Raw genomic sequence first — 23177 nt, 5'->3', positions numbered from 1 at the left:
ACACTGAGCGTATTCCCACTGTTCCCAGTTTTCATTCTATTAGCTTAAATATAAGAGTGGATACGCACACAAGGCCTGAGCTCTACTGCATGACATGTAGACAGTTTAGTTAGTTTCTACTGTTATGCTGCAAGAGCAATGGTTCACTGGGACCTAATTAACCCAACATTGGGCACCAAACAATGAGAAACTTTTTTTTTTCATTTCTACGCATGAGAAGCTCCACTTCTACTAGGGTTGCTTGGTTGTAGATAGTGGTTAGAATGCTAAGATGTGAATGTTAGAAAAACAGATCAATGCTGTGCTCTCAAATTACTCAAAGTGCATAGTCATATTGAAACTGAGTAGTTAACACATTTGCCTATATTTTAACACAAATAGACTTATGGGTTTTAGTGGGTGCCCTTCCCATTAAAGTAGAAAAGATGGAGTCAAAGCAAAACTGGAAACATTTAAAGTAATTAATCTACAATTTTTAATTTCAGTCTACTAGGCGACAATGGTATACTTCAAATGACGATTATATGCATACAAATAAAAAGGACTCGAATCACATATTTGCAGGTAAAACATGATGAACAATGAAGCATTTACAACATGTTAGTCATTAAAAAGACAAGGAAAAGCAACATATTTACCCTTGCTAGTCAGTTGGTGGGACCTCCAGCACAAAAGCAACCACAGCTTGTGGGATATTGAGATTAACTTTGATTTTATCCACAACAGTCCATATCCATAAAAGAGCCATTTCTATACTCTCCACCCATGCATTACTTCCTGGTACTCATTAATCAGCCGTTGTTTTCAGAGCCGTGAGAAGTCTGGTGCTGGAGAAATGTGTCCAAAGAAGAGAATGTCTCAGTGCACTCAGTGCATTCATAAAGAGCCTCTGAAGAGTTTCCCCTCTCATTTTGTTTATGGTTCATGTACTCATCCTCTATGTCCTCTGCATTACTCTTTTCAAGGGCCTGGTCTGCACTGGTGGCATTGACAGGAGATCTTTGTCCATTATTCTCATCTGCTTGCTCAGTGCTCGGGTGATTTTGAAGATGAAGCTCAAGGGACGAACAGTTCTTAAACTGAGCTGGACACTGGGGACACTTATTTGGCTCTTTTTTGTGATACCTTAAGTGTCTTTGGTACACGCATAGCAATCCAAATTTCTTTCCACACTCCTGACACTTGTAGTTGCCTCTGCCTGTTTTTCCAGATTGCTTCTCTTTTGGACTCTGCTCTGTAGATGTCTGTTCATTGTCAGAGGAGCCCTTTGTATTCTCATCAGTAATGCTTGTGTTTTTCACGTCGTCAACAGAATTGGAGGTAGGTCCATTTTGTGGCGATGTATACAAGTGTTTCAAACCTGGCTTTTTTTCCAATTCAGTTTTGTGGTACATGGCTACATGTCTTCTTAAATCACAGCGCTGAGGAAAATGTCTACCACAAAATACACAAGTGTGCATTGTACCTTTATGATATCTCATGTGCCGAGATAAACTACTAGAATGATTAAAGACACGGTGGCAGTGCTTGCAAGGATGCAGCTTTCCATTTGGATTACTACCTCTTCTCCGCCTGCTTTTAGGTGGCACTCTTCGCTTAAATGGTTTTTGGGATTCTTGATTCAGCTTATCTATTTCTTCCTGAGTTTGATGTGTGACATGATGCTCCTTTAGAGCAGTTAGCTTGTCAAAACGATCCCCGCATAAACCACACCTGTATGGTGTGAAAGTTGGTATAGTGTCAATTTCACTGCTAGTATCCCTTAAGATATTCCGGTCTCCATTTTTAATATTAATAGATGTGCCATTGCTGTGGCAATTTACTGGTTGCGTGTGCTCAAGGATCTTAGGATTCACTCCAATCTCAGATGTAAAACCGGCAACTGACTCTTTACCGTTGCATTGATACAGTGAATGTGTCTGGAAATCTGACATCCAGAAGAAACTCAGTTGGCACTTCTTACAAGTATATGATTTCTCCAACTTCTTTTCCTGCTTATTGTCTGGCTTGCCCAAAGTCTTCAATGAGGAGTGACTTTCTTTTTGATGAGCATTCAGTGCATCTACTTTCAGGAATCTCTTGCCACAATATCCACAGCAGTGAAATCTCTCACTGATGTGGCTTTGGAGATGTTTCTTGAGGTCCTGTCTATCTTCAAAGATCTTACAGCATAAAGTGCACTTGTAGCCTCTCTCTGTGTTTCGATACTGCTGGTGACGATGTAAACTCTGCAAGCCGTTAAATGATCTATTACATATTTCACAACGGTAATGGCCCTGCCGAGACTTGTCCAGTATGGAGTCAGATGGCCTTGGCCTGAACATGTCTTTGTACGGAGAGGAATGTGGCCTTGGAGATGGAGACACTGGTTTGACAGGAGATGGGAAATGTGATGGCAGTGCTCCAGGAGATACTGGTTTCACATAGGAATGAGACGAATTGGAATGCGATTGAGCCAAACCATTCAAAACTGTTAGTGTACCATTTTCTTGAAGCACGTATTCCCGTGGAATTTCAAATCCATTGGATGAGCCATCAAAGGAAAAGGACTCCAAAGGTCCATGAATGGCCATGTGGGCCAAAACACTGGCGTACTGACTGAACCCATCACCACACTCGGTGCAGATGAAGGTACTCGATTCCCCACCCAGCTGTGCTGAAGCAACACTATTCACAGCTTTCTGCTTTTCCATGATGAAACGATTTTGGCCGTGTGCTGATGGCATCCCTTTTCAAGCTGAATGTACACCTAAATCTCTATCCAGACAGGGAAAAAAAGAAAAAAGAATGGTCTCCGCATGACAACCAGTAAGCTTACTCAACACTCCGGTTCAAAAAACAGATCCTTATGAGATGCATTTTTACTCCTTTGGTTTTCCAGGTTGTACTGGAATCTGTAGGGATAACAAAGAGAAATAATTATTGAAACTACTGATGCCCAAGTTTGTTTAAATACAAAAAAATGCATGACATACATATTAAAAAAAACAAAAAAAGAACACAAGCCGTGTAAGATAACACTTGACAATCAGGATTGATGCTGCCTAATTGTAGGCAAAGACATCAGAGATATTATTCTATATTCAAGAGTCCAAAAAGCATACACAAGGTTTTTTTAAGCCCAATGTTTAGTGTTCAGGTACGTTGTATTTTTTTCTTTAAGTCAACTTGTAGTTTTAAGGTTGGGGGGGCCTACAAAACTCAGGGCATGGACCTTCCAATTCACAGCAGCCAAAGCGATATACTCATTTCATTGTGTTCTCTATACAACCAGAGAAAATGTGTAATTCATTCTAAGTAGGCCATTATCAACCACCTTAAATTAGAATTTTTCCCCGGTGTTTTTATTATTGGTACTTTGAGCCTTTTAACTGGATTGTTGTTGTCGCTAGTAATAAGCTGGTATATCGAAAGTATATCCAACCCTACTACAGTAGGTGACAGTGTGACCCCTTTCAAATTGTGAATGTTGGGCCATTTGTAGTTGACCAGTTCAGTCACAGACCAAAAAAAAAATTGGCAACAATGTAGCTTCTGGCAAACTGGTGCAATGTTGCCAGTGAATTGGGCTGAACATGCTGTACACTTACATTTTTTGTCTTAAATTTGCCTCAGTAATGTCTATCATGGACCAACAGCAAAGGGCGCCTGACACTTTCTTGGTTCTACATCAGTCGAGGTTCCAAGTGAGGCCAAATCAATACAAGATGGTGATGTCAAAACACTGAAGACCACCGACTGCTTCGAAGGAATCACTTGGTAAATGGACTGCACTTATATTATGCTTTCCTAGTGAGAGGACCACTCACGATGCTTTCACACGACCAACCACATATGCTCTCCTTCAGCACTTCTTAGTTGCTACAGTCTTGCTGGCTTTGCAGTGCTTCTCCTCTGTGAAACACACATTCACACACAAATCAACACATCAGAGGCTAAGTGGGTTTTATTATCTTGCCCAAGGACACTTTGATATGTGTGCGAGCAAGTCTATAAAACATGCGAATGAACTTCGAATCGATGAATCGATCTTTTTGTCTCATCATTGCCTTAGTTACTGCGATCATGTCCAAACTTCAAACCCTTCTGTATCATGAACTTCTGTGGCAAACTTTTTCAGTGCAATAACCAGCCTATATCAAATCTCGTTTCGGCTCCCTACCAATAGATCTACCCATACAACACAGAAGATGTTTCGGTTAGAATCTTTGCCTTTGAAAAGTCAGAAAGTGAGAATTTGCCCTCAGAGAACGATGGTACGTTGTCAGACGAAAAGGAGAATGACAGATCAGAGAACAGCGAGGCCAGTGATCGAGATCATAATATCGGGGTTATGTAGGGGTGGTCTGAAATTCAGTTGAAATAAATGCGGCAGTAACAATTTTGTTTTAAATACTGGTGAAGTGTACGTGGGGTGGATTAGGCACTTTGAGGAGCCTGTTGGCTCTCGAGGAGACAAGGATTTGTCAAATGTGGAGCCCTCTGGTTTAATGTCCCTCATCCTAACTGATGGTTTCTGGACACTGATAACAAATGATTTAGGGATTTTCTATTGTGTTTAAGTGGATGAAATGACTAAACAGGGAAAAAGATTATAACTTGGAATAGCTTTGTTTCTAGTAGTGTACATGAGTTCAGAAAAGCATCCCAGAAGAAATTAAAAGAAAACCATCTGTATATAAAGAGTGTTCACTGGAAGTTGTGTGATCCAAGGAGCCACACAGAGATGTCGTCAGTGATGCCATCACATGCAAATCAGGTGATTTAATTTACTACCTTCATAAAGTTTGGTTCTTGCTGAATATTTTCCTCAATACATTATGCCTTTATTTGTAATCACTTTTAGGCTATAGCTCTTTGAAATTGTGTCAAAATGTAAGCTATTCTTTTAAATAAAATAATAATAAAAAAAAAAGTGGCAAGTTCCTTTTTCAACAAAGTTGATCATATCTATGTTACCCTGACTATACTCCATGTTCTTGTGCGTGTATCACTCACACAAGGCATTGGATAACACTCCTTGCTTGCAGGTCCCTTTGGAGTGGTTTGTATGGGCTCTTTGTTAGTGCAGCTTCATACAGGCTGTGTTGAACAGTTGATCATAGCAAGGGGATACTGTCTGAAGTACGTAAAAAAAAAAAAATGAGGAAGGGAAGAACTGTGCTGAACTGAGATCAAAGTTCAGAGGGGTAGGCTGGGACCTAGTCATGGGAAGGGATCCATGCACGTGACCTCAGTCATCCGAGGAGTTCGCTTGACTGCGGGGAGTCTGTCTCACAACAACAGCTGTCGCACCCTATCCAGTTTCTTCCAAAGGCCTGTTCTGGGATACAGGGGAGAAGCTGAAAGGTCCAAACAGTGGACACCTGCATGCTGGAGACCTAAGACAACATGCAGCCAGAGTCAGTAGGCTAACAACAGCCAATCCAGCCATTCTTGGTCTGCAGCACAGGAACTGAGACCAACTACTGAACTGCTTTTACTGGGTCTTTTTTTCTTTCTTTACATTCTCTTCCAGAGTAGGAGCTTCCTGAACACGAGAAGCACTACCTGTGATGCAACAGTATGGTTACTAGTCCAGATAGGTATATGGTGATTGATTGACTATACAAGTACAGCACCGGAAACCTGCAATTTGAGAAATTAAAGGTGGGCACTGGTAAAGCGTCAAGACACATAAACCGTTTGATCTCTGCAGAAAGTCCAGAGCAAAAGCCGCTCTTTAACGCCACCACTCCAGAAAACCTCTAGGACATTTAGAGGCTTCAGTGTGTGTGTAAAACGGACACAAAGTTCTTAACTGTGGCCTCTAAAAACATGAAGAAGATGAATCGATTGACGGTGAAGGGTTTACTGAGCCTGTATGCAACAGAGGAATTGTGACAGAATCTTTTACCAAACATCTACCCCCTGCTTTTAGTCGGAATATGCTGTACAACTTTGCATTGTTGCACTTTTATAAATACAAATTAAACAAATCGTTACTTTTTTTTGTCACCTACAACATAAAAAGTCTACATTCAGGTATTTCCTTTTTGTGGTGAGACGGTGGGTGATGTGCGGCGTACTTTTTGCCAATCTCAACATGCCCAGTTATTCTTATTTTCACGTTATCATTACATCCAGCACCATCTTACATCAAAAGAGAAGAATGTGTAAATGATCTTCTCATATTCAGGTCCTTACCAGTCACGCTGCTCATCTTACAAATGGCCTAAAGCTGAAAAGATAGCGGCTGAGTAGTTAGCTGCCACTACATTTGGAGTGTGCTAGCGTTATGATCACAACCGGCAATGATAATGCACCGATACCTGAACTCCCTGGTGGGGGAAATGAGGGGTTTATTTAAACCAGTTTAGCTGAATGTAACAGTGTAGTATATTCTGGACTGGAGTCACAAGACATGCATCCTACTGCATTACATATACTGTGTTCACAGCAGTAGATATTCTGCAGCTAAAGGGCCAGGCTTTTCAAGCGTGAGACAGTGGATGCTGTCTGGGTTTTTGTCCTTACGCAATACAGACGACTGTTTTATGAAGACCGAGTGAAAAGCTGGCTTTGCAGGGAGAAAGGAGCTGAAAGTTGAGGCTGTTCAAACACTGAAAGGGCTCGAGTCTGAACCTCAAGCGGTGTACTTTCTGTTAAGAAGGCATTTGTATTTTAATTGTTCGTGAGGCAACCAAATTATCCATTTGTTGCTTCGACAACTGCTCAGAGAGAGTTACTCTCACAAGCGACCATAGTTTGTACTTGCCACCTCCATGGACTCATAGAGTAAAAAGAACAGCAGTTAGCAACTTTGCCTCAGGTCACAACGGAGGAGTGCTTAAGCAGCATTAGCTCTTCTCGTTCTTAATGCGGATGTTTTCTGCAGCAGTTGGCATTTTACCACACTTCTACGCCCGATGACACGGGAGTATACAGAAAAGCGTATGCGGCAAGGAAGTCATACGACACAGTTGCATCTAAAGAGCACATTTACACAGCAGAGATGACCGGCTGTCATCTATGTTGCTGCGATTCGTTGTGCTGCTCGCGTGCATATTTTGCCTCCGACTCAAACAAGCACAACTGGATTTGAGATGTCGTCACGTTGAAAACTGCAGTGTGCGTGCCAAAGTTGCATGAATCAGGTGCAAGCAATGCAGAGTTCGCCTGGAGACCTGAACCCAGTGTACGACCATATTTAATGATTACAAAATTTGGCACCAAGAGCTCTGAATGAACTCATACTGCTACTTCTTAAAGAAATTGCAGTTCAGTGTAAATGCATAACTTTAGAATCGCAAAGACCATTCAACCTGTCTTGATGTCACCTTTAAGTTATGACCTGCAGGCCTTGTTTGCATGTTCAATTGTCTCTCTCATTCCGACTTAGTTAAGACTTAGTTAAACTGCACTGAGGGATTTGAATGTTTATTAATAATCCATTTGGTGTTATCAGCGATTGCTATTCACACAACACAAACAGAGAAGCCACTGGATGTTATAGCCAGTTTTGTTGGTTTCATTTAAACGTGCAGTACTATCTTACACACACAATCACAAATATACATTTACATATATTGTCTATATATATATATATATATATATATATATATATATATACACATATATGACCTATATACATACATATAAGATCTATCTATATATATAACCTTCAGATAAGGCAGTACACAAGTAATCTTTTACTTTGCATCCCATTAAAGATGGAAAAAAAAACTTGATGCAGAGAACCATCTTCACCTATAACATCTCAGCTGTCAGACACACAAAAATGCTCAACAATCACTGACAAAAGACTCTGATGCGTAATAATTGAACAAGCCAAGTACTGTCAATCGTGTTCTGAAAAAGTACTTTGGCCAAGACCAAACTCCCATGTCCTCTGGAGTCATTTTCAGTCAACACAGGATCGGGATGTGGATGTTTTCCGCTGTCATGATAGTAAACCAGGACTGGTCATGGGGGTCATGATAAGCCCTGCATTTCTGTCTAAAAACGACGAACTGCAACCTCTCCCCAAAAACGTAAATACCAAAACAGATAACTACGTTTTTCACAGCGGACATTATGACGACATTACTCGCAGGCAGAGTGGGAAAAACACGCAAACAAGCGGAAAAAATTACGAGCTTTAATTGAACGCCGAATATTACTGCAGCGACAGCTTCTCTTTGTGAGCTGCCATCGTTTTCACGTTAGTTGCTGTTAGCTGCGGTTGGCTAACGCTTGATTGTCAATAGTGGGAACACGTTTTCTTATTTATTTTTTTTATATTTTTTATTTCTGATTACAGGCATTTTGGGTGTCTGACAGATCAACCGAACGGCCAGCTTAATCGAGACTTACCAAAAAAAAAATCTTGCACATCTCCGAATAGAGTGACTTTTACTTTGCAGGACCCCGCTGGCTTGACGAAAGGCCGATGCCTGTGTTTTTCTGTAGGCCAGGGTGTCTCCCTCCGTCTTTGTCGTCTTCTACTTCAACTTTCCTGCAGAATGCCACCAGTGTTAAGGCGCATTACTGCCATCTACAGTATCTGTGATTGAAGCTCTCCCCCTTCAGTTTAAATTTAGATAAATGGGTGAGTAATGGACCCTAAACATCGTATTGTTCTCTTCTTGCGCTCTTTTCTCTTTTCTATTTTACTTTTCTGAAAGTATCCCTGCAAAAAAAAAAAAAAAAAAAATGTAATGTGCTTATTCATTTTCCCCCTTATTTTTATGTTACATAGGTTAACACATTTCACCGGCACATGTCTCGGTAAGCCTCTGATTTTTGATTATTACATTCAGAACAGCAATGCAACACAGTGGAGCCTCCACCATGTGCTTGTGTTTGTTTGATTTTGCCTCACGAAAAACCTGATACATCTGCTATGGTTTTCCAAAAAAAATAAAATGAATAAACAAACTGTGAATCATCTATGACAGTTAAGAAAACATGTATTTTAGATTAATTTCTTTTCATACAATTTGTATAAACCAGTCCTGATTTCTGCGCTTTATTTCTCTCAGTCCCTGGAATCATCTTAACTGTCATATGACTGCAAATTGATAACATCTGAAACTGCTGAAATAGGGGTTTCAAGAGTTTTTTTTTTTTTTTTAATGGTATCATTTCAGGGCTCTCAGACAGCTCTGAGTTATCCTTTATTCACCAATTCAAACTTTTAGATCATTCAATCAGTCATTCAATCACGTGACAATTGAGAGAGACTTATTTGAATTTAGAATTAGAATTAAAAACAAAAGTGTCTTGCCTAATCTTAAAAAAAAAAAAGAAATTAACTATACAAATGAATTAAGCAGCTGCCAATGATTATGTCCAAAATACATTTGACATCTTTATTGTTTTTTTTAATATATAGAAACATTATTTCTTGGCTGCTGTGAAAAATATTGATGAAAATATTGCGAAGATATACAAAATTGGTTTATCTGCATTTATTTCCGAACTCTGTGCCAACTATTCAGGGATTTTTACCAATGATTCCAAAAGACAACAAGCAAAGAAAAAGACAAAAAAAGATCAACGACGTCAAAGTAATATACAAACCCTTTGCATCTGTAAATCACAGAAACATGCAGCCAAACATGCAATGAAAATAGCATTACATTTTATTGGCATTTCTAAAAAGGTCAGCAGGTTTAATTTTAAATCAAACTGATGCATGAAAATTAAGCAGAATCACAGAAATTATGACAAAACATAGAGTCTCGTGAAAAATATTACACATAATTTAAAATAAGGTGACATTCTCATAGGAATATAACTCGAATATTAAACAGCCCCCTCTGCTGGTCACATACCACATCTACTACTAATTACAGAAACAAGAAGAAGATGAATAGGCTAAATTAATATATTATAATGATAAATCAGAGACCAAAAGATCAGAACAATCCAAGTTAATGATATTTTCAGGCTACTCCTTACTTGAAGCTGAAACTATGCTGACTGTGTAAGTAGAGCCCTGCAAGCTAAATCCATCACATGATTGAATAGATTTAATTAGGAAAAGTCTTTGCTTACAACAGGATTGCTCTGATCGTCAGCATCCTGTTTAGCAACGAAACTCAAGTGTCGTTTCTGAGAAGTGATGTGCCCACACAGTTTCACATTAGCACACACACAACTAACTGAATTCACAACAACAACTAGTCTTCAACTGACACATTCTCATGAATCTCATGCCTCATCATAGCTGTGAAGTGTTGAATCCGAAATATAAACCCAAAGACGCTGTCAAAATATGTGTGACAATATACTTACTTTGAAATAAATTGAATTAATTTTGTTCAAATTTTTACTCGTACTTTGTATGTAGAGTTTTAAAAACAAACCAATACACACACAGACACCCTACAACGATAAATCACTGATAAGATTAGTCTTCAGTTTGTGCTCTGAAATACAGCACACATTTGTTACACAAATCATAGAGGAATGTAATAGGGATTTCATAATTGTTGCTCAAGTCTTTTCGTCCGGGAAGTGACACTTACGACAATAGTGACAATACGCAAGACAACATGCAAAACACTCTTGCTTTTGTCTGGGAAGTGACATTTTACTGCCTCTATACTTGTGTCATAGAGTGGCCTGAAACCAAAGAAGTCAAGTCAAAGTCAATGAGCTGCCAGCACCACAGGCTTGAAGTAGGGTCTTCATTAAAAACATTCCAACATCAAGTAGTAGTTTATGCTGACATCAGATTAAAGATGATGCAAGTGCAGTTTAATGGTGACGCTTTTGAAAGTACTAATCAGCTGGCAAACTAAAGAAAAATAAATTGTTAGCTATCGACAGTTTTCAGTATTTGTTTACTGCTGTCATGACCAGACCTACACTGCACTGTTAAGTTCTGGCTTCTCATTACTGTGACTGTTGTCCGCTGACTTCGTATGAGTGTGAGATTGTGTCTCGTCCTCATGGAATACAGTCTCCAGCACAGTAAGGATGGATTTGCGGACTTTGTCTTTGAAATCCTGGCCAACAAACACATACAGGATTGGGTTCAAGCAGCTGCTGAGAAAGGCCAGACTAGTGGCTAATGGGATCCCGATAGCAATAACATAATTTAATGTTTCACTTGGGTTGACCACTGTGAAAACTACTAATTCAATTAAAAACATAATGTGAAAAGGAGCCCAGCACAGGAAGAAAGTAATGATAATGGCTGCAATTATCTTAAAGGTGCGACTTGATTGGCTGGCCAGGGTGTAGTTTCTTCTGAGACGATGGATTATGACAGCATAACAGGAGACAATGATACTGAAAGGGATGACAAATCCCAGGACGAAGCGGAAGATGGTCATGGCCTTATGTCGAAAGACTCGCAGCTGATTCACGGAGGGTGTTTCAAAGTCGTCAGATAAAGCAAAGTTGATGAAGCAGATGATGATGTCCTTGTTGTGGTGTGTTGAAGATGTTGTGGAGATGATGTCCCTGAAGATGAAATAAGGTGAGCTGAGAATCACAGCCAGCACCCAAACACACAGACTCCCCCAGGAAGCTTTGCGGGTATTCCGGTGGTTATGAACCCAGATGGGCCACACCACAGACAAACATCTGTCCACACTGATCACCACCAGGATCCAGACACTGGCAAACATGTTGAGAAAGGCTACAGCGCTGTTAATTTTACACATAAATCTGCCAAAGGGCCAATGGAAATCTAAAGCCTGATATGTGATGCTCAAGGGCAGGAATGCAGTGAAGAGGAAGTCAGCCACGGCAAGGTTGAGGAACCAAATTGTGTTAACGGTCTTCTTCATCTTGAAGCCGGTCACCCAGATAACCAATCCATTCCCCAGCACACCGAGAACAAAGGCCAGGCAGTAAACAACGAGAGACATGGTGTTGAGAGACTGTCTCAGGTTTGCAAAATTGTCAAACGAGGTGTAATTTCTTGGAACATCAGTTGTATTATTGAGATAAGAAGACGTGGCATTCATCTTGATGGTTGTCTTGAGACCTGCAGAGGAAACATGAGGAAACAAAGTCCTTGTATTTGAAATTCACCAAGCTTGGAGTATAAATGTTTTTGATTACATACACTAAAGGATGCAAGAATCACTCTAAAATCAACACTTTAGTAAGTAAGTTACTGAAAGGTGACATATCATGGAATTATTATCTTATTGTTATTTTACTTTTTTATTTCATTCTGCTAAGCCTCGACCTCTGAGTCCCGCCTCTAAGACCGATGGAGCCAGCTTCATGTGTAAATGTTCTGCTGTCAGCTGTACTGAGAAGCATGCATTTAACACCTACACCAGCCTCAGAGGATATAAGAGCCCAGTGGATAAAGGTAAGGTTCCAGTACGAGTTAGCTAAAGACCGAGTATGTGCAGCAAACACTTTTTTTTCTGACTTGTTTCAACAACTTTGTCCAATTAAACGCTGGACTGAACAAACTGAGCCACAAAGAGGGATTAGTTCCAACTCCCGGTGCCTGAACTTCAGACAAGGGAAATGTAAATATCCATCCATTTTCCGTACCCACTTAATCTAACTCAGGGGTGACTGGAGTCTATCCCAGCTGTCATTGGGCAGCACGACCCTGGACGGGCGGCACAGGGCCACACGGAGACAAACGGGACAAACAACCATGCATGCTCACACTCACTCCCAGGGACAATTTAGAGTCATTAACCTGAGGTAAAGCTTAGGTTTTACTTTTAGTAAATACAGTAATGGGAGCTGCTGAATTCACCTGAAGGGAAGAGTGTCGGTGGGTCTCAAACCCTAAAATCAGATTGATAAAAGACTGCTGTGAAAACATGGCTGAGACAAGAGCCACTGTGATTAAACCAACAGATATTTTGACCAAAGCCTGTTTCATACATTTCAAAAAGATTTCAGGAAAAACTGTGTCAAATTGTGAAAACAAAAGGGAATTAAAGGGTATAATATGTCTTCTTTAATGTCCAGTATCAATGTCTGAATAGGGTGATCACAACAGGATGATTTCCTTCTTTTTAAAAAAAAAAACAAAGAAAAAACAAAGGTAACATACCTTTCTCGAAGCTCTCTAGGTGGCTGTGATTGAAGTTGCAGCAGAAGAATTTGTGATCAAAATCTTGCCTGTTAACAAGATTGACTGATCTGTTGGTAATAAAGTCACCTCCCACATCAAGGCGGACCCAGAGGCAACTTACATAACACAAAAGTCATTTTAAGAAAAGTTTAGATTATCTTGCAAACAGTTTAACAGCCCTCCAAAAACAACAACTTTAATGGTGACGCTAATAATTTTAACGTATTTTAAGCAGAACCAACAGCTTTGGAATTGTTATTTAGCGTTAACATCGTGAATTAGTGCACTATCTACTTACCATATGCCCAATTACCAACAAAATCATGAGATGACTGAGTGATTTATGCAATCGTGGGCTCTTCATTAAATGTATCTGAACACATGCACATGCAGACTCTGTAGATCCAACACTGCATGCCAAAGACACCTACAGTTTAAATACAAATATACATACATATATATACATTCTTTTAGGATGGCAACAACATGGTTCCTTATTTAACTTCCTGATTTGTAATTTTGCTCAATCATCTTCTGAAATACATCAGGATGACTGGTTTGTATTTGTAGCAGGACAATAGTCATAGTTTATGAAATAAGTTTGAAAAAGCTGTCAGTGTCTCCACCAGCTGTAATACTCAAGATAAAACCACAGAATAAAGCACACATAGAGGAGCTAAACACGCCTGTATTCATAATGAATCCTTTTGATGCAGATGGAGGTATTTACAAACTCCGTTCATTTAAAGACTGACCTTGAATGAAACAATCTCATAAAAGTTTTAGTGTGTGTTAGTTTGACAATGTTAGCTTTCTGTTGGTGCGGCCACTGTCTCTTACGTGTGTGGGAGAAACCAGATGTGCGTATCTTCCCAGAAAATATCTTATTCACAAGATACTTATTCCTCATCAGTGACTCACTGTCATGTCAGTACCCTGTCCTGTTTGGTTTTGGTATCAAAAATGTATTTTATCCTTCTGTCAGACTGCAACTAGATGCTGATCAGTTTGACTGAAAGCCTAAGTGTGAGAAAGAGGATATTGTGATACAGCTTTTCTGTCCATCAGTGCATCAATCAAGAAGTGGCACAACCTCAACATTGCAACACTCCTCATCTAGTTGATTTGGAGATTCTTCAGAGCAGCAGAGTATGAGCTATCAAAATGGACACATGACACTCTCTCCTCTGGCCGCCAACAGCAGAGCTCAGGTCTGTGTCCTCAGTTAATCTCTCTACACCCACTACACTTATAATTATGTCGGCCTTTCACACATACCTGCGCACTCTGATGAAACTGATGGCACCGCCTGAATCAGCACAAAAAACTTAAACTTTTTTTAAAGCCACTGAACAGTTTTTAAAAAAAAAATTTCCATTGATGCCCTTTTGTCACCTCCCCCCTGAGCTGTCACCTTATCGTGGTGGGGGAGTTTGCGTGCCCCAATAAGTCTGGGAGCTATGTTGCCCGGGGCTTCAGCTTCACATGCCATGTGAGCTGGGTAGCAGCCGAAGGCGGAGGCCTTGGCGGTCTGATCCTCGGCTACTGAAGCTAGCTCTGGGGACGTGGAATGTCACCTCTCTGTTGGGGAAGGAGCCGGAGCTGGTGCGCGAGGCTGAGCGGTTCCGGCTAGATATAGTCGGACTCACCTCGACGCACGGCTTGGGCTCTGGAACCAGCCCTCTTGAGAGGGGTTGGACTCTCTTCCACTCTGGAGTTGCCTGTGGTGAGAGGCGCAGAGCAGGTGTGGGCATACTTATTGCCCCCTGGCTGTGTGCCAGTACACTGGGGTTTACCCTTCAGTGGGGGGACGGGTCCTGACTGTTGTTTGTGCCTATGCGCCGATCAGCAGTTCATAGTACCCACCCTTTTTGGAGTCTCTGGGGGAGGCACTGGAGAATGCTCCTACCGGAGACTCCCTCGTTCTGCTGGGGGACTTCAATGCTCACGTGTGCAATGACAGTGAGACCTGGAGGGGTGTGATTGGGAGGAGCGGCCCCCCTGATCTGAATCAGAGTGGTGTTATTTTGTTGGACTTCTGTGCCAGTCATGGATTGTCCATAACGAACACCATGTTCAGGCATAAGGGTGTCCATATGTGCACTTGGCACCAGGACACCCTTGGCCGCAGTTCGATGATCGACTTTGTGGTTGTATCATCGGACTTGCGGCCGTATGTCCTGGACACTCGGGTGAAGAGAGGGGCGGAGCTGTCAACTGATCACCACCTGGTGGTGAGTTGGCTCCGCTGGTGGGGGAGGATGCCGATCAGACCTGGCAGGCCCAAACGTATTGTGAGGGTCTGCTGGGAGCGTTTGTCAGAATCCCCCGTCAGGAGGAGCTTTAACTCCCACCTCCGGCAGAGCTTCAACCATATCCCGGGGGAGGTGGGGGACATTGAGTCCGAATGGGCCATGTTCCGTGACTCCATTGCCGAGGCGGCTGATCGGAGTTGTGGCCGTAAGGTGGTCGGTGCCTGTCGTGGCGGCAACGCTCAAACCTGCTGGTTCAAGCCGTCAAGCTGAAGAAGGAGTCCTATCGGGCCTTTTTGGCCAGTGGGACCCTGGAAGCAGCTGACGGGCTGCGGCTTCAGCGGTTGCTGAGGCAAAAACTCGGGCCTGGGAGGAGTTCGGTGAGACCATGGAGAACGATTTCCGGACGGCCTCGAAGAGATTCTGGTCCACCATCCAGTGGGGACGGGGCTTTGCTGACCTCAACTAGGGATGTTGTGAGTCGGTGGGGGGAATACTTCGAGGAACTCCTCAATCCTACCAACACGTGCTCGGAAGAGGCAGAGTCGGAGAGCTCGGAGACGGGGCCTCCCATTCCTGGGGCTGAGGTTGCCGAGGTGGTCAAAAAGCTCCTCGGTGGCAAGGCCCCGGGGGTGGATGAGGTCCGTCCTGAGTTTCTCAAGGCTCTGGATGTTGTAGGGCTGTCTTGGCTGACACGCCTCTGCAGCATCGCGTGGACATCGGTGACAGTGCCTCTGGACTGGCAGATCGGGGTGGTGGTCCCCCTCTTTAAAAAGGGGGACCGGAGGGTGTGTTCCAACTATAGGGATATCACACTCCTCAGCCTCCCTGGTAAGGTCTATTCGGGGGTACTGGAGAGGAGGATCCGTCGGATAATCGAGCCTCGGATTCAGGAGGTGCAGTTTGGTTTTCGTCCTGGCCGTGGAACAGTGGACCAGCTCTATACCCTCGGCAGGATCCTGGAGGGTGCATGGGAGTTCGCCCAACCAGTCTACATGTGTTTTGTGGACTTGGAGAAAGCGTTCGACCGTGTCCCTCGTGGAGTCCTATGGGGGGTGCTCCGGGAATATGGAGTGCTGGACCCCTTGATAGGGGCTGTTCGGTCTCTGTATGACCGGTGCCAGAGTTTGGTCTGCATTGCCGGCAGTAAGTCGGATACGTTTCCGGTGAGGGTTGGACTCCGTCAGGGCTGCCCTTTGTCACGATTCTGTTCCTAACTTTTATGGACAGAATTTCTAGGCGCAGCCAGGGCGTTGAGGGTGTCCGATTTGGCGACCTCAGAATCGGGTTCCTGCTTTTTGCGGATGATGTGGTTCTGTTAGCGTCATCAGGCTGTGACCTTCAGCTCTCACTGGAGCGATTCGCAGCAGAGTGTGAAGCGGCTGGGATGAGAATCAGCACCTCCAAATCCGAGACTATGGTTCTCAGCCGGAAAAGGGTGGAATTTTCTCTCCGGATCGGGAATGAGATCCTTCCCCAAGTGGAGGAGTTCAAGTATCTCGGGGTCTTGTTCACGAGTGAGGGACGAATGGAGCGTGAGATTGACGGGCGGATCGGTGCGGCGTCTGCAGTGTTGCGGGCTCTGCACCGACCCATCGTTGTGAAGAAGGAGCTGAGCCAGAAGCTCTCTATTTACTCTATTTACTCTATTTACTCAATCTACGTTCCCATCCTCACCTATGGTCACGAGTTGTGGGTAGTGACCGAAAGAACAAGATCACGAATACAAGCGGCCGAAATGGGTTTCCTCCGCAGGGTGTCTGGGCTCTCCCTTAGAGATAGAGTGAGAAGCTCAGTCATCCGGGAGGGGCTCGGAGTAGAACCGCTGCTCCTCCGCATTGAGAGGAGTCAGATGAGGTGGCTTGGGCATCTGGTTAGGATGCCCCCTGGACGCCTCCCTGGGGAGGTGTTCCGGGCACGTCCCACTGGGAGGAGACCCCGGGGGAGACCCAGGACACGTTGGAGAGACTATGTCTCTCAGCTGGCCTGGGAACGCCTCGGGGTCCCCCCGGAAGAGCTGGAGGAAGTGGCCGGGGACAGGGACGTCTGGGTTTCTCTGCTCAAGCTGCTGCCCCCGCGACCCGACCCCCGGATAAGCGGCAGATGATGGATGGATGCCCTTTTGTCACCACAAGCCTCTCCTCCAAAACAATGATACCTTATGTGATATATGAGGTAATTAATGACATTTCCCACTCTATCCTCCACTGGAGCGCATCACCACAGCATCTGTCAGTAATGGTCCGGCCTGGTGGAGTATAAGATAGTATACTGCTCCTTACATGATGAAGTGTGAAGCCTTTGTGAGCCAATGGGATTTTTGAAATCTTAAATCCGATGGACAAGAATAGACATAATTAGATTTTAGTCAACCGACTTCTAACATAACCTTTTTGACAATACAAGGTTTTAAAACAAGGTAGATTATCAAGTTGACAGACACACAACTTAAATGTGAAATTGATGGAAATAATCCAACAAATTGTGTTAAAAATCATTAGTGTTACAGTTTTATGCAGTGGAAAGTATGGTTGATAAGCTTCTAGTAAATGCAGAACTTCATGTTGTGTAGGAAATGATAGGAAGAAGAGAGATGTGTATCGCCTCATACACAAGTTACATGTATCAGACAAGATCTGCCCCACAAAATTGTAAGTGATCTTGTCAGTGTCATGTTCTGTTAGGTTTTTAGTATCAGATACATAATTCCTCTTGTTTATCAGACCACAGCTGAACACTTAATGATCTGTTTTTCAGTTCAAATGAAGGATGGAGGAGGCTGTGGTGCTGCCTTCTATACACCCTCAGTACAGTCACGCTAAATTATCATGTGGGACTGTGTCCTGCCCCTAGTTGTATTCATCCTCTATCTAGTTATTGTATCAGCCCCTTTCTGTATACTAGATATATTCTGAAAAAGTTATACTTATATTGTGTTATGACAGCAACTCATTTATGACGTATAAACAACACAACATCTCTTTCTCTACATAGAATAGCCATCTAAATGTTGGTTTTGACATAAAAGATCAACTAAAAAGTTCTACACAGAACATATGTCAGATTAAACCTTTTTCTGTCTATTTAACTAGGACACACTTAAGAGCAAGAATGAAAGTGCGGCACACTAAACGGTTTTAAGTTTAATACCAAACTGAGTGCCTGATGTGGGAAACAGTTTTTATTTAAAACAGCTCTCCCTAGTGGTGTATAGTAATGAGTGTGCTCTGTCGTCACCTTTTCGATGTGATAAATTTGTATCCTGATGAGTTGTGTGTGAGATCAGGAACAATCACTGTGTATTCAGAACTGAAGCAAAGCAGGGAAAGAGGTTATTTTAAGCACTCAAGTGATGATTATGTGATGTAGAAAATGAGTGTAAACGTAGTTAAATCTAAAATGATTTTATTCATGGAAATAAAGGTTTTTGGCAAGAGCTAAAAAAGTCGTCATTATCATGAAGAGACTTTTGATAGAGATGACGAAGTTGAAAAGTCACAAACAATCATTTACACGGATTACATCAGAAGTTTTTACAAAGAGGCTCATGCTGTACAAAGTCATACTTTTGTCATTATTCAGTTGATGGAAAACGAATTGGCAACAAGTCTGAAGAGTCTGAGTTGATTTCTTTTTTAGATTAAAAAAAAACCCCAAAAATTGCAGAATTCTGTTTTTTTAAATGAGAACAATTTGTGGTTATTTACTTTTCTTTTTCTACACCTAAGAATGACTATCGCTGACTGTCAGTCAGATTAAAAAATAAAAAATTAAAAAAAATAAATCAGTAAAATTCTTAGATGGCTGCACGACTTGCATTTACAAAAATCTGACGGCAAAGACATACAGGTTTATATACAATTCAGCTGCTTCTTTCAATATAACAATCTCTTATTCACCATTTGAATACTGTAAGCAACAACAGATGGCCTTTGTGGTCTTTGTCGTGACATGGCTAAAATAGCTGTTATTTAATTTTCATCTCACTTGTTTTCTGTATTGTACCGCAAAGAAAATGAGATATTAAGTTCAAGGAGTTAGTGTGCAGCTGAAGACAAACCTGCCCAGAGAAACATGACAAGTATTCAACAGATAAACACGGAAAAAAATATTAAATTGGTTTATACACTAACATTTACTCTGTACAGCTGAAATATTTGTTGAGTCAGCGATAGCCTTACACCTCTGCATCAGAGACCGACTTCTCTTTGCTCCGAATGGTGACCATAGAGTTTGTGTAGGTGTAAGAGCGAGGCTCCTCTTCCTGGAAAGCAGTCTCCAACACATTCAGGATGGACTTACGGAGTTTGTCCTTAAAATCTTGGCCCATGAACACATACAGAAGCGGGTTCAAGCAGCTGTTGAGATAGGCCAGACTTGTAGCTATAGGGAACCCGATAACGATGATGTGATTTAATGTTTCACTTGTATAATTTGGCATGTGAGTCACCAGCTCAATTAGAGCCATGATATGAAAGGGAGCCCAGCACAGGAAGAAAGTAATAATGATGGCTGCAATTATTTTAAAAGGGCGACTTGATCGGCTGGCCAGGGTGGGGTTTCTTCTGAGACGATAGATTATGACAGCATAACAGGAGACAATGATACTGAAAGGAACGACAAATCCCAGGAGGAAGCGGGTAATGGTCATGGCCTTATGACGAAAGACTCGCAGCTGATTCACGGAGGGTGTTTCAAAGTCGTCGGATAAAGCAAAGTTGTTGAAGCAGTTGATTATGCTTTCGTCGTGGTATGATGGAGCAGTGTCCCTGAAGATGAAATTTGGTAAGCTGAGAATCACAGCAAGCACCCAAACACACAAACTCACAGAGGAAGCTTTGCGCACATTTCGGTGGTTTTGAGCCCAGACGGGCCACACCACAGACACATATCTGTCCACACTGATCACCACCAAGATGTAGACACTGGCAAATATGTTGAGAAAGCTTATGCTGGTGTTCAGTTTGCACATGAACTTGCCGAAAGGCCAGTGGAAATCCATAGCTGTGTATGTCACACTCAGAGGCAGGAATGCAGTGAAGAGGAAGTCAGCCACGGCAAGGTTGAGGAACCAAATTGTGTTAACGGTCTTCTTCATCTTGAAGCCGGTCACCCAGATAACCACTCCATTCCCGAGCACACCGAGAACAAAGGCCAGGCAGTAAAAAATGAGAGACATGGTGTTGAGAGACTGTCTCAGGTTTACAAAATTGTCAAACAAGGTGTAATTTCTTGGAACATCAGTTGTATTATTGAGATAAGAAGACGTGGCATTCATCTTGATGGTTGTCTTGACACCTGCAGAGGAAACATGAGGAAACAAAGTCCTTGTATTTGAAATTCACCAAGCTTGGAGAATAAATGTTTTTGATTACATACACTAAAGGATGCAAGAATCACTCTAAAATCAACACTTTAGTAAGTAAGTTACTGAAAGGTGACATATCATGGAATTATTATCTTATAGTTATTTTACTTTTTGATTTTATTCTGCTAAGCCTCGACCTCTGAGTCCCGCCTCTAAGACCGATGGAGCCAGCTTCATGTGTAAATGTTCTGTTGTCAGCTGTACTGAGAAGCATGCATTTGTTTCAACAACTTTGTCCAATTAAATGCTGGACTGATCAAACTGAGCCACAAAGAAGGATTAGTTCCAACTATCCATCCATTTTCCTTACCCACTTAATCTAACTCATTGGTGACTGAGTCTATCCCAGCTGTCATTGGTCAGCACGACCCTGGGCCACACAGAGACAAACGGGACAAACAACCATGCATGCTCACACTCACTCCGAGGGACAATTTAGAGTCATTAACCTGAGGTAAAGCTTAGGTTTTACCTTTAGTAAATACAGTAATGGGAGCTGCTGGATTCACCTGAAGGGCAGAGTGTAGGTGGGTCTCAAACCCTAAAATCAGATTGATAACAGACTGCTGTGAAAACATGGCTGAGACAAGAGCCACTGTGATTAAACCAACAGATATTTTGACCAAAGCCTGTTTCATACATTTCAAAAAGATTTCAGGAAAAACTGTGTCAAATTGTGAAAACAAAAAGGAATTAAAGGGTATAATATGTCTTCTTTAATGTCCAGTATCAATGTCTGAATAGGAGCACAGGATGAAAAAATCAAAGAAAAAACAAAGGTGACATACCTTTCTCGAAGCTCTATAGTTCACTGTGAGTGAAGGTGCAGAAGAATCTGTGATCAAAATATTTCCCCTTTAACAAGATGAACTGATGAACTGATCTGTTGGTAATAAAGTCACCTCCCACATCAAGGCGGACCCAGAGGCAACTTACATAACACAAAAGTCATTTTAAGAAAAGTTTAAATTATCTTGCAAACAGTTTAACAGCCCTCCAAAAACAACAACTTTAATGGTGATGCTAATAATTTTAAAGTATTTTAAGCAGAACCAACAGCTTTGGAATTGTTATTTAGCATTAATATCATGAGTTAGTGCACTATCTACTTACCATATGCCCAATTACCAACAAAATCATGAGATGACTGAGTGATTTATGCAATCGTGGGCTCTTCATTAAATGTATCTGAACACATGCACATGCAGACTCTGTAGATCCAACACTGCATGCCAAAGACACCTACAGTTTAAATACAAATATACATATATATATATACATTCTTTTAGGATGGCAACAACATGGTTCCTTATTTAACTTCCTGATTTGTAATTTTGCTCAATCATCTTCTGAAATATCTTAGGATGACTGGTTTGTATTTGTAGCAGGACAATATTCATAGTTTATGAAATAAGTTTGAAAAAGCTGTCAGTGTCTCCACCAGCTGTAATACTCAAGATAAAACCACAGAATAAAGCACACATAGTGGAGCTAAACACGCCTGTATTCATAATGGATCCTTTTAATGCAGATGGAGGTATTTACAAACTCCGTTCATTTAAAGACTGGCCTTGAATGAAACAATCTCATAAAAGTTTTAGTTTGTGTTAGTTTGACAATGTTAGCTTTCTGTTGGTGCGGCCACTGTCTCTTACGTGTGTGGGAGAAACCAGATGTGCGTATCTTCCCAGAAAATATCTTGTTCACAAGATACTTATTCCTCATCAGTGGCTCACTGTCATGTCAGTACCCTGTCCTGTTTGGTTTTGGTATCAAAAAAGTAATTTATTCATCTGTCAGGCAGCAACTAGATGCTGATCAGTTTGACTGAAAGCCTAAGTGTGAGAAAGAGGATATTGTGGTACAGCTTTTCTGTCCGTCAGTGCATCAATCAAGAAGTGGCACCACCTCAACATTGCAACACTCCTCATCTAGTTGATCTGGAGATTCTTCAGAGCAGCAGAAGATGAGCTACAAAAATGGACACATGACACTCCCTCCTCTGGCTGCCAACAGCAGAGCTCAGGTCTGTGTCCTCGGTTCATCTCTCTACACCCACTACACTTATAATTATGTCGGCCTTTCACACATACCTGTGCACTCTGATGACACCACCTGTATCAGCACAAAAAACTTAAAGTTCTTTGAAACCCACTAAACATTTTCTTTTTTTAATTTCTGCAAACTAATCTTAATTCATAGCTGGTACCCTGTTACATTTACGAAAATAACAATGTACTGAAAACACGTTATTGCCACTTCCTAACAATTAGATATTCAGACAACATCGTAACACAATTTAAAATTAAAACACATAATCGTGAAATTAGTGTAACATCGCTTTCTCTGAAGTTACAATCACTATCTTTATTGTTAAAAACAACAGGTATGAATTTTCTCCTCTGTAGTGATTTAATATATGTACATATATTCATAATAACACAGTTACAGGGATAACATTCAGTTCTCAATGCTCTCTTGTCAATTCTGGATGCAGGAGATTCAC

At 41.7% G+C, this 23177-nt stretch overlaps 3 protein-coding genes across 3 annotated transcripts; all 3 read right to left on the bottom strand.

Annotated features, from left to right (window-relative positions):
- Positions 1-451: 451 nt before the first annotated feature.
- On the bottom strand, positions 452-8476 carry LOC140316605 (uncharacterized). Its single transcript, XM_072394509.1, has 2 exons — positions 8356-8476; positions 452-2894 (listed from the first exon to the last, which is right to left on the bottom strand). The coding sequence occupies exon 2, from the start codon at positions 2724-2726 to the stop codon at positions 792-794; it is 1935 nt and encodes a 644-aa protein (XP_072250610.1). The 5' UTR covers positions 2727-2894; positions 8356-8476; the 3' UTR covers positions 452-791.
- Positions 8477-10773: 2297 nt separating this feature from the next.
- LOC140316620 (chemerin-like receptor 1) lies at positions 10774-21525 on the bottom strand. The gene is made up of 2 exons (XM_072394524.1): positions 21460-21525; positions 10774-11986 (listed from the first exon to the last, which is right to left on the bottom strand). Exon 2 carries the CDS (start codon positions 11964-11966, stop codon positions 10854-10856), a length of 1113 nt encoding a protein of 370 aa, XP_072250625.1. The 5' UTR covers positions 11967-11986; positions 21460-21525; the 3' UTR covers positions 10774-10853.
- On the bottom strand, positions 19448-20848 carry LOC140315786 (chemerin-like receptor 1). The gene is made up of 2 exons (XM_072393368.1): positions 20809-20848; positions 19448-20601 (listed from the first exon to the last, which is right to left on the bottom strand). Exons 1-2 carry the CDS (start codon positions 20846-20848, stop codon positions 19481-19483), a joined length of 1161 nt encoding a protein of 386 aa, XP_072249469.1. The 3' UTR covers positions 19448-19480.
- Positions 21526-23177: the final 1652 nt, after the last annotated feature.

This window comes from Leuresthes tenuis, unplaced genomic scaffold (assembly GCF_036924035.1).
Source record: "Leuresthes tenuis unplaced genomic scaffold, fLeuTen1.0.hap1 SCAF_10, whole genome shotgun sequence".
Lineage (NCBI taxonomy): Eukaryota > Metazoa > Chordata > Actinopteri > Atheriniformes > Atherinopsidae > Leuresthes > Leuresthes tenuis.
Note: the sequence above shows the minus strand (reverse complement) of the source record. Positions and strands in the feature narration are given on the sequence as shown.

Bases quoted from the DNA above. Each gene is read 5' to 3' on its own strand.
- LOC140316605 (XM_072394509.1), bottom strand. From the start codon at position 2,726: ATGCCATCAGCACACGGCCAAAATCGTTTCATCATGGAAAAGCAGAAA.
- LOC140315786 (XM_072393368.1), bottom strand. From the start codon at position 20,848: ATGAAGCTGGCTCCATCGGTCTTAGAGGCGGGACTCAGAG. The intron at 20,602-20,808 runs GTCGAGGCTTAG...TTTCCTCTGCAG, and splicing joins CTTAGAGGCGGGACTCAGAG to GTGTCAAGACAACCATCAAG.
- LOC140316620 (XM_072394524.1), bottom strand. From the start codon at position 11,966: ATGAATGCCACGTCTTCTTATCTCAATAATACAACTGATGTTCCAAGA.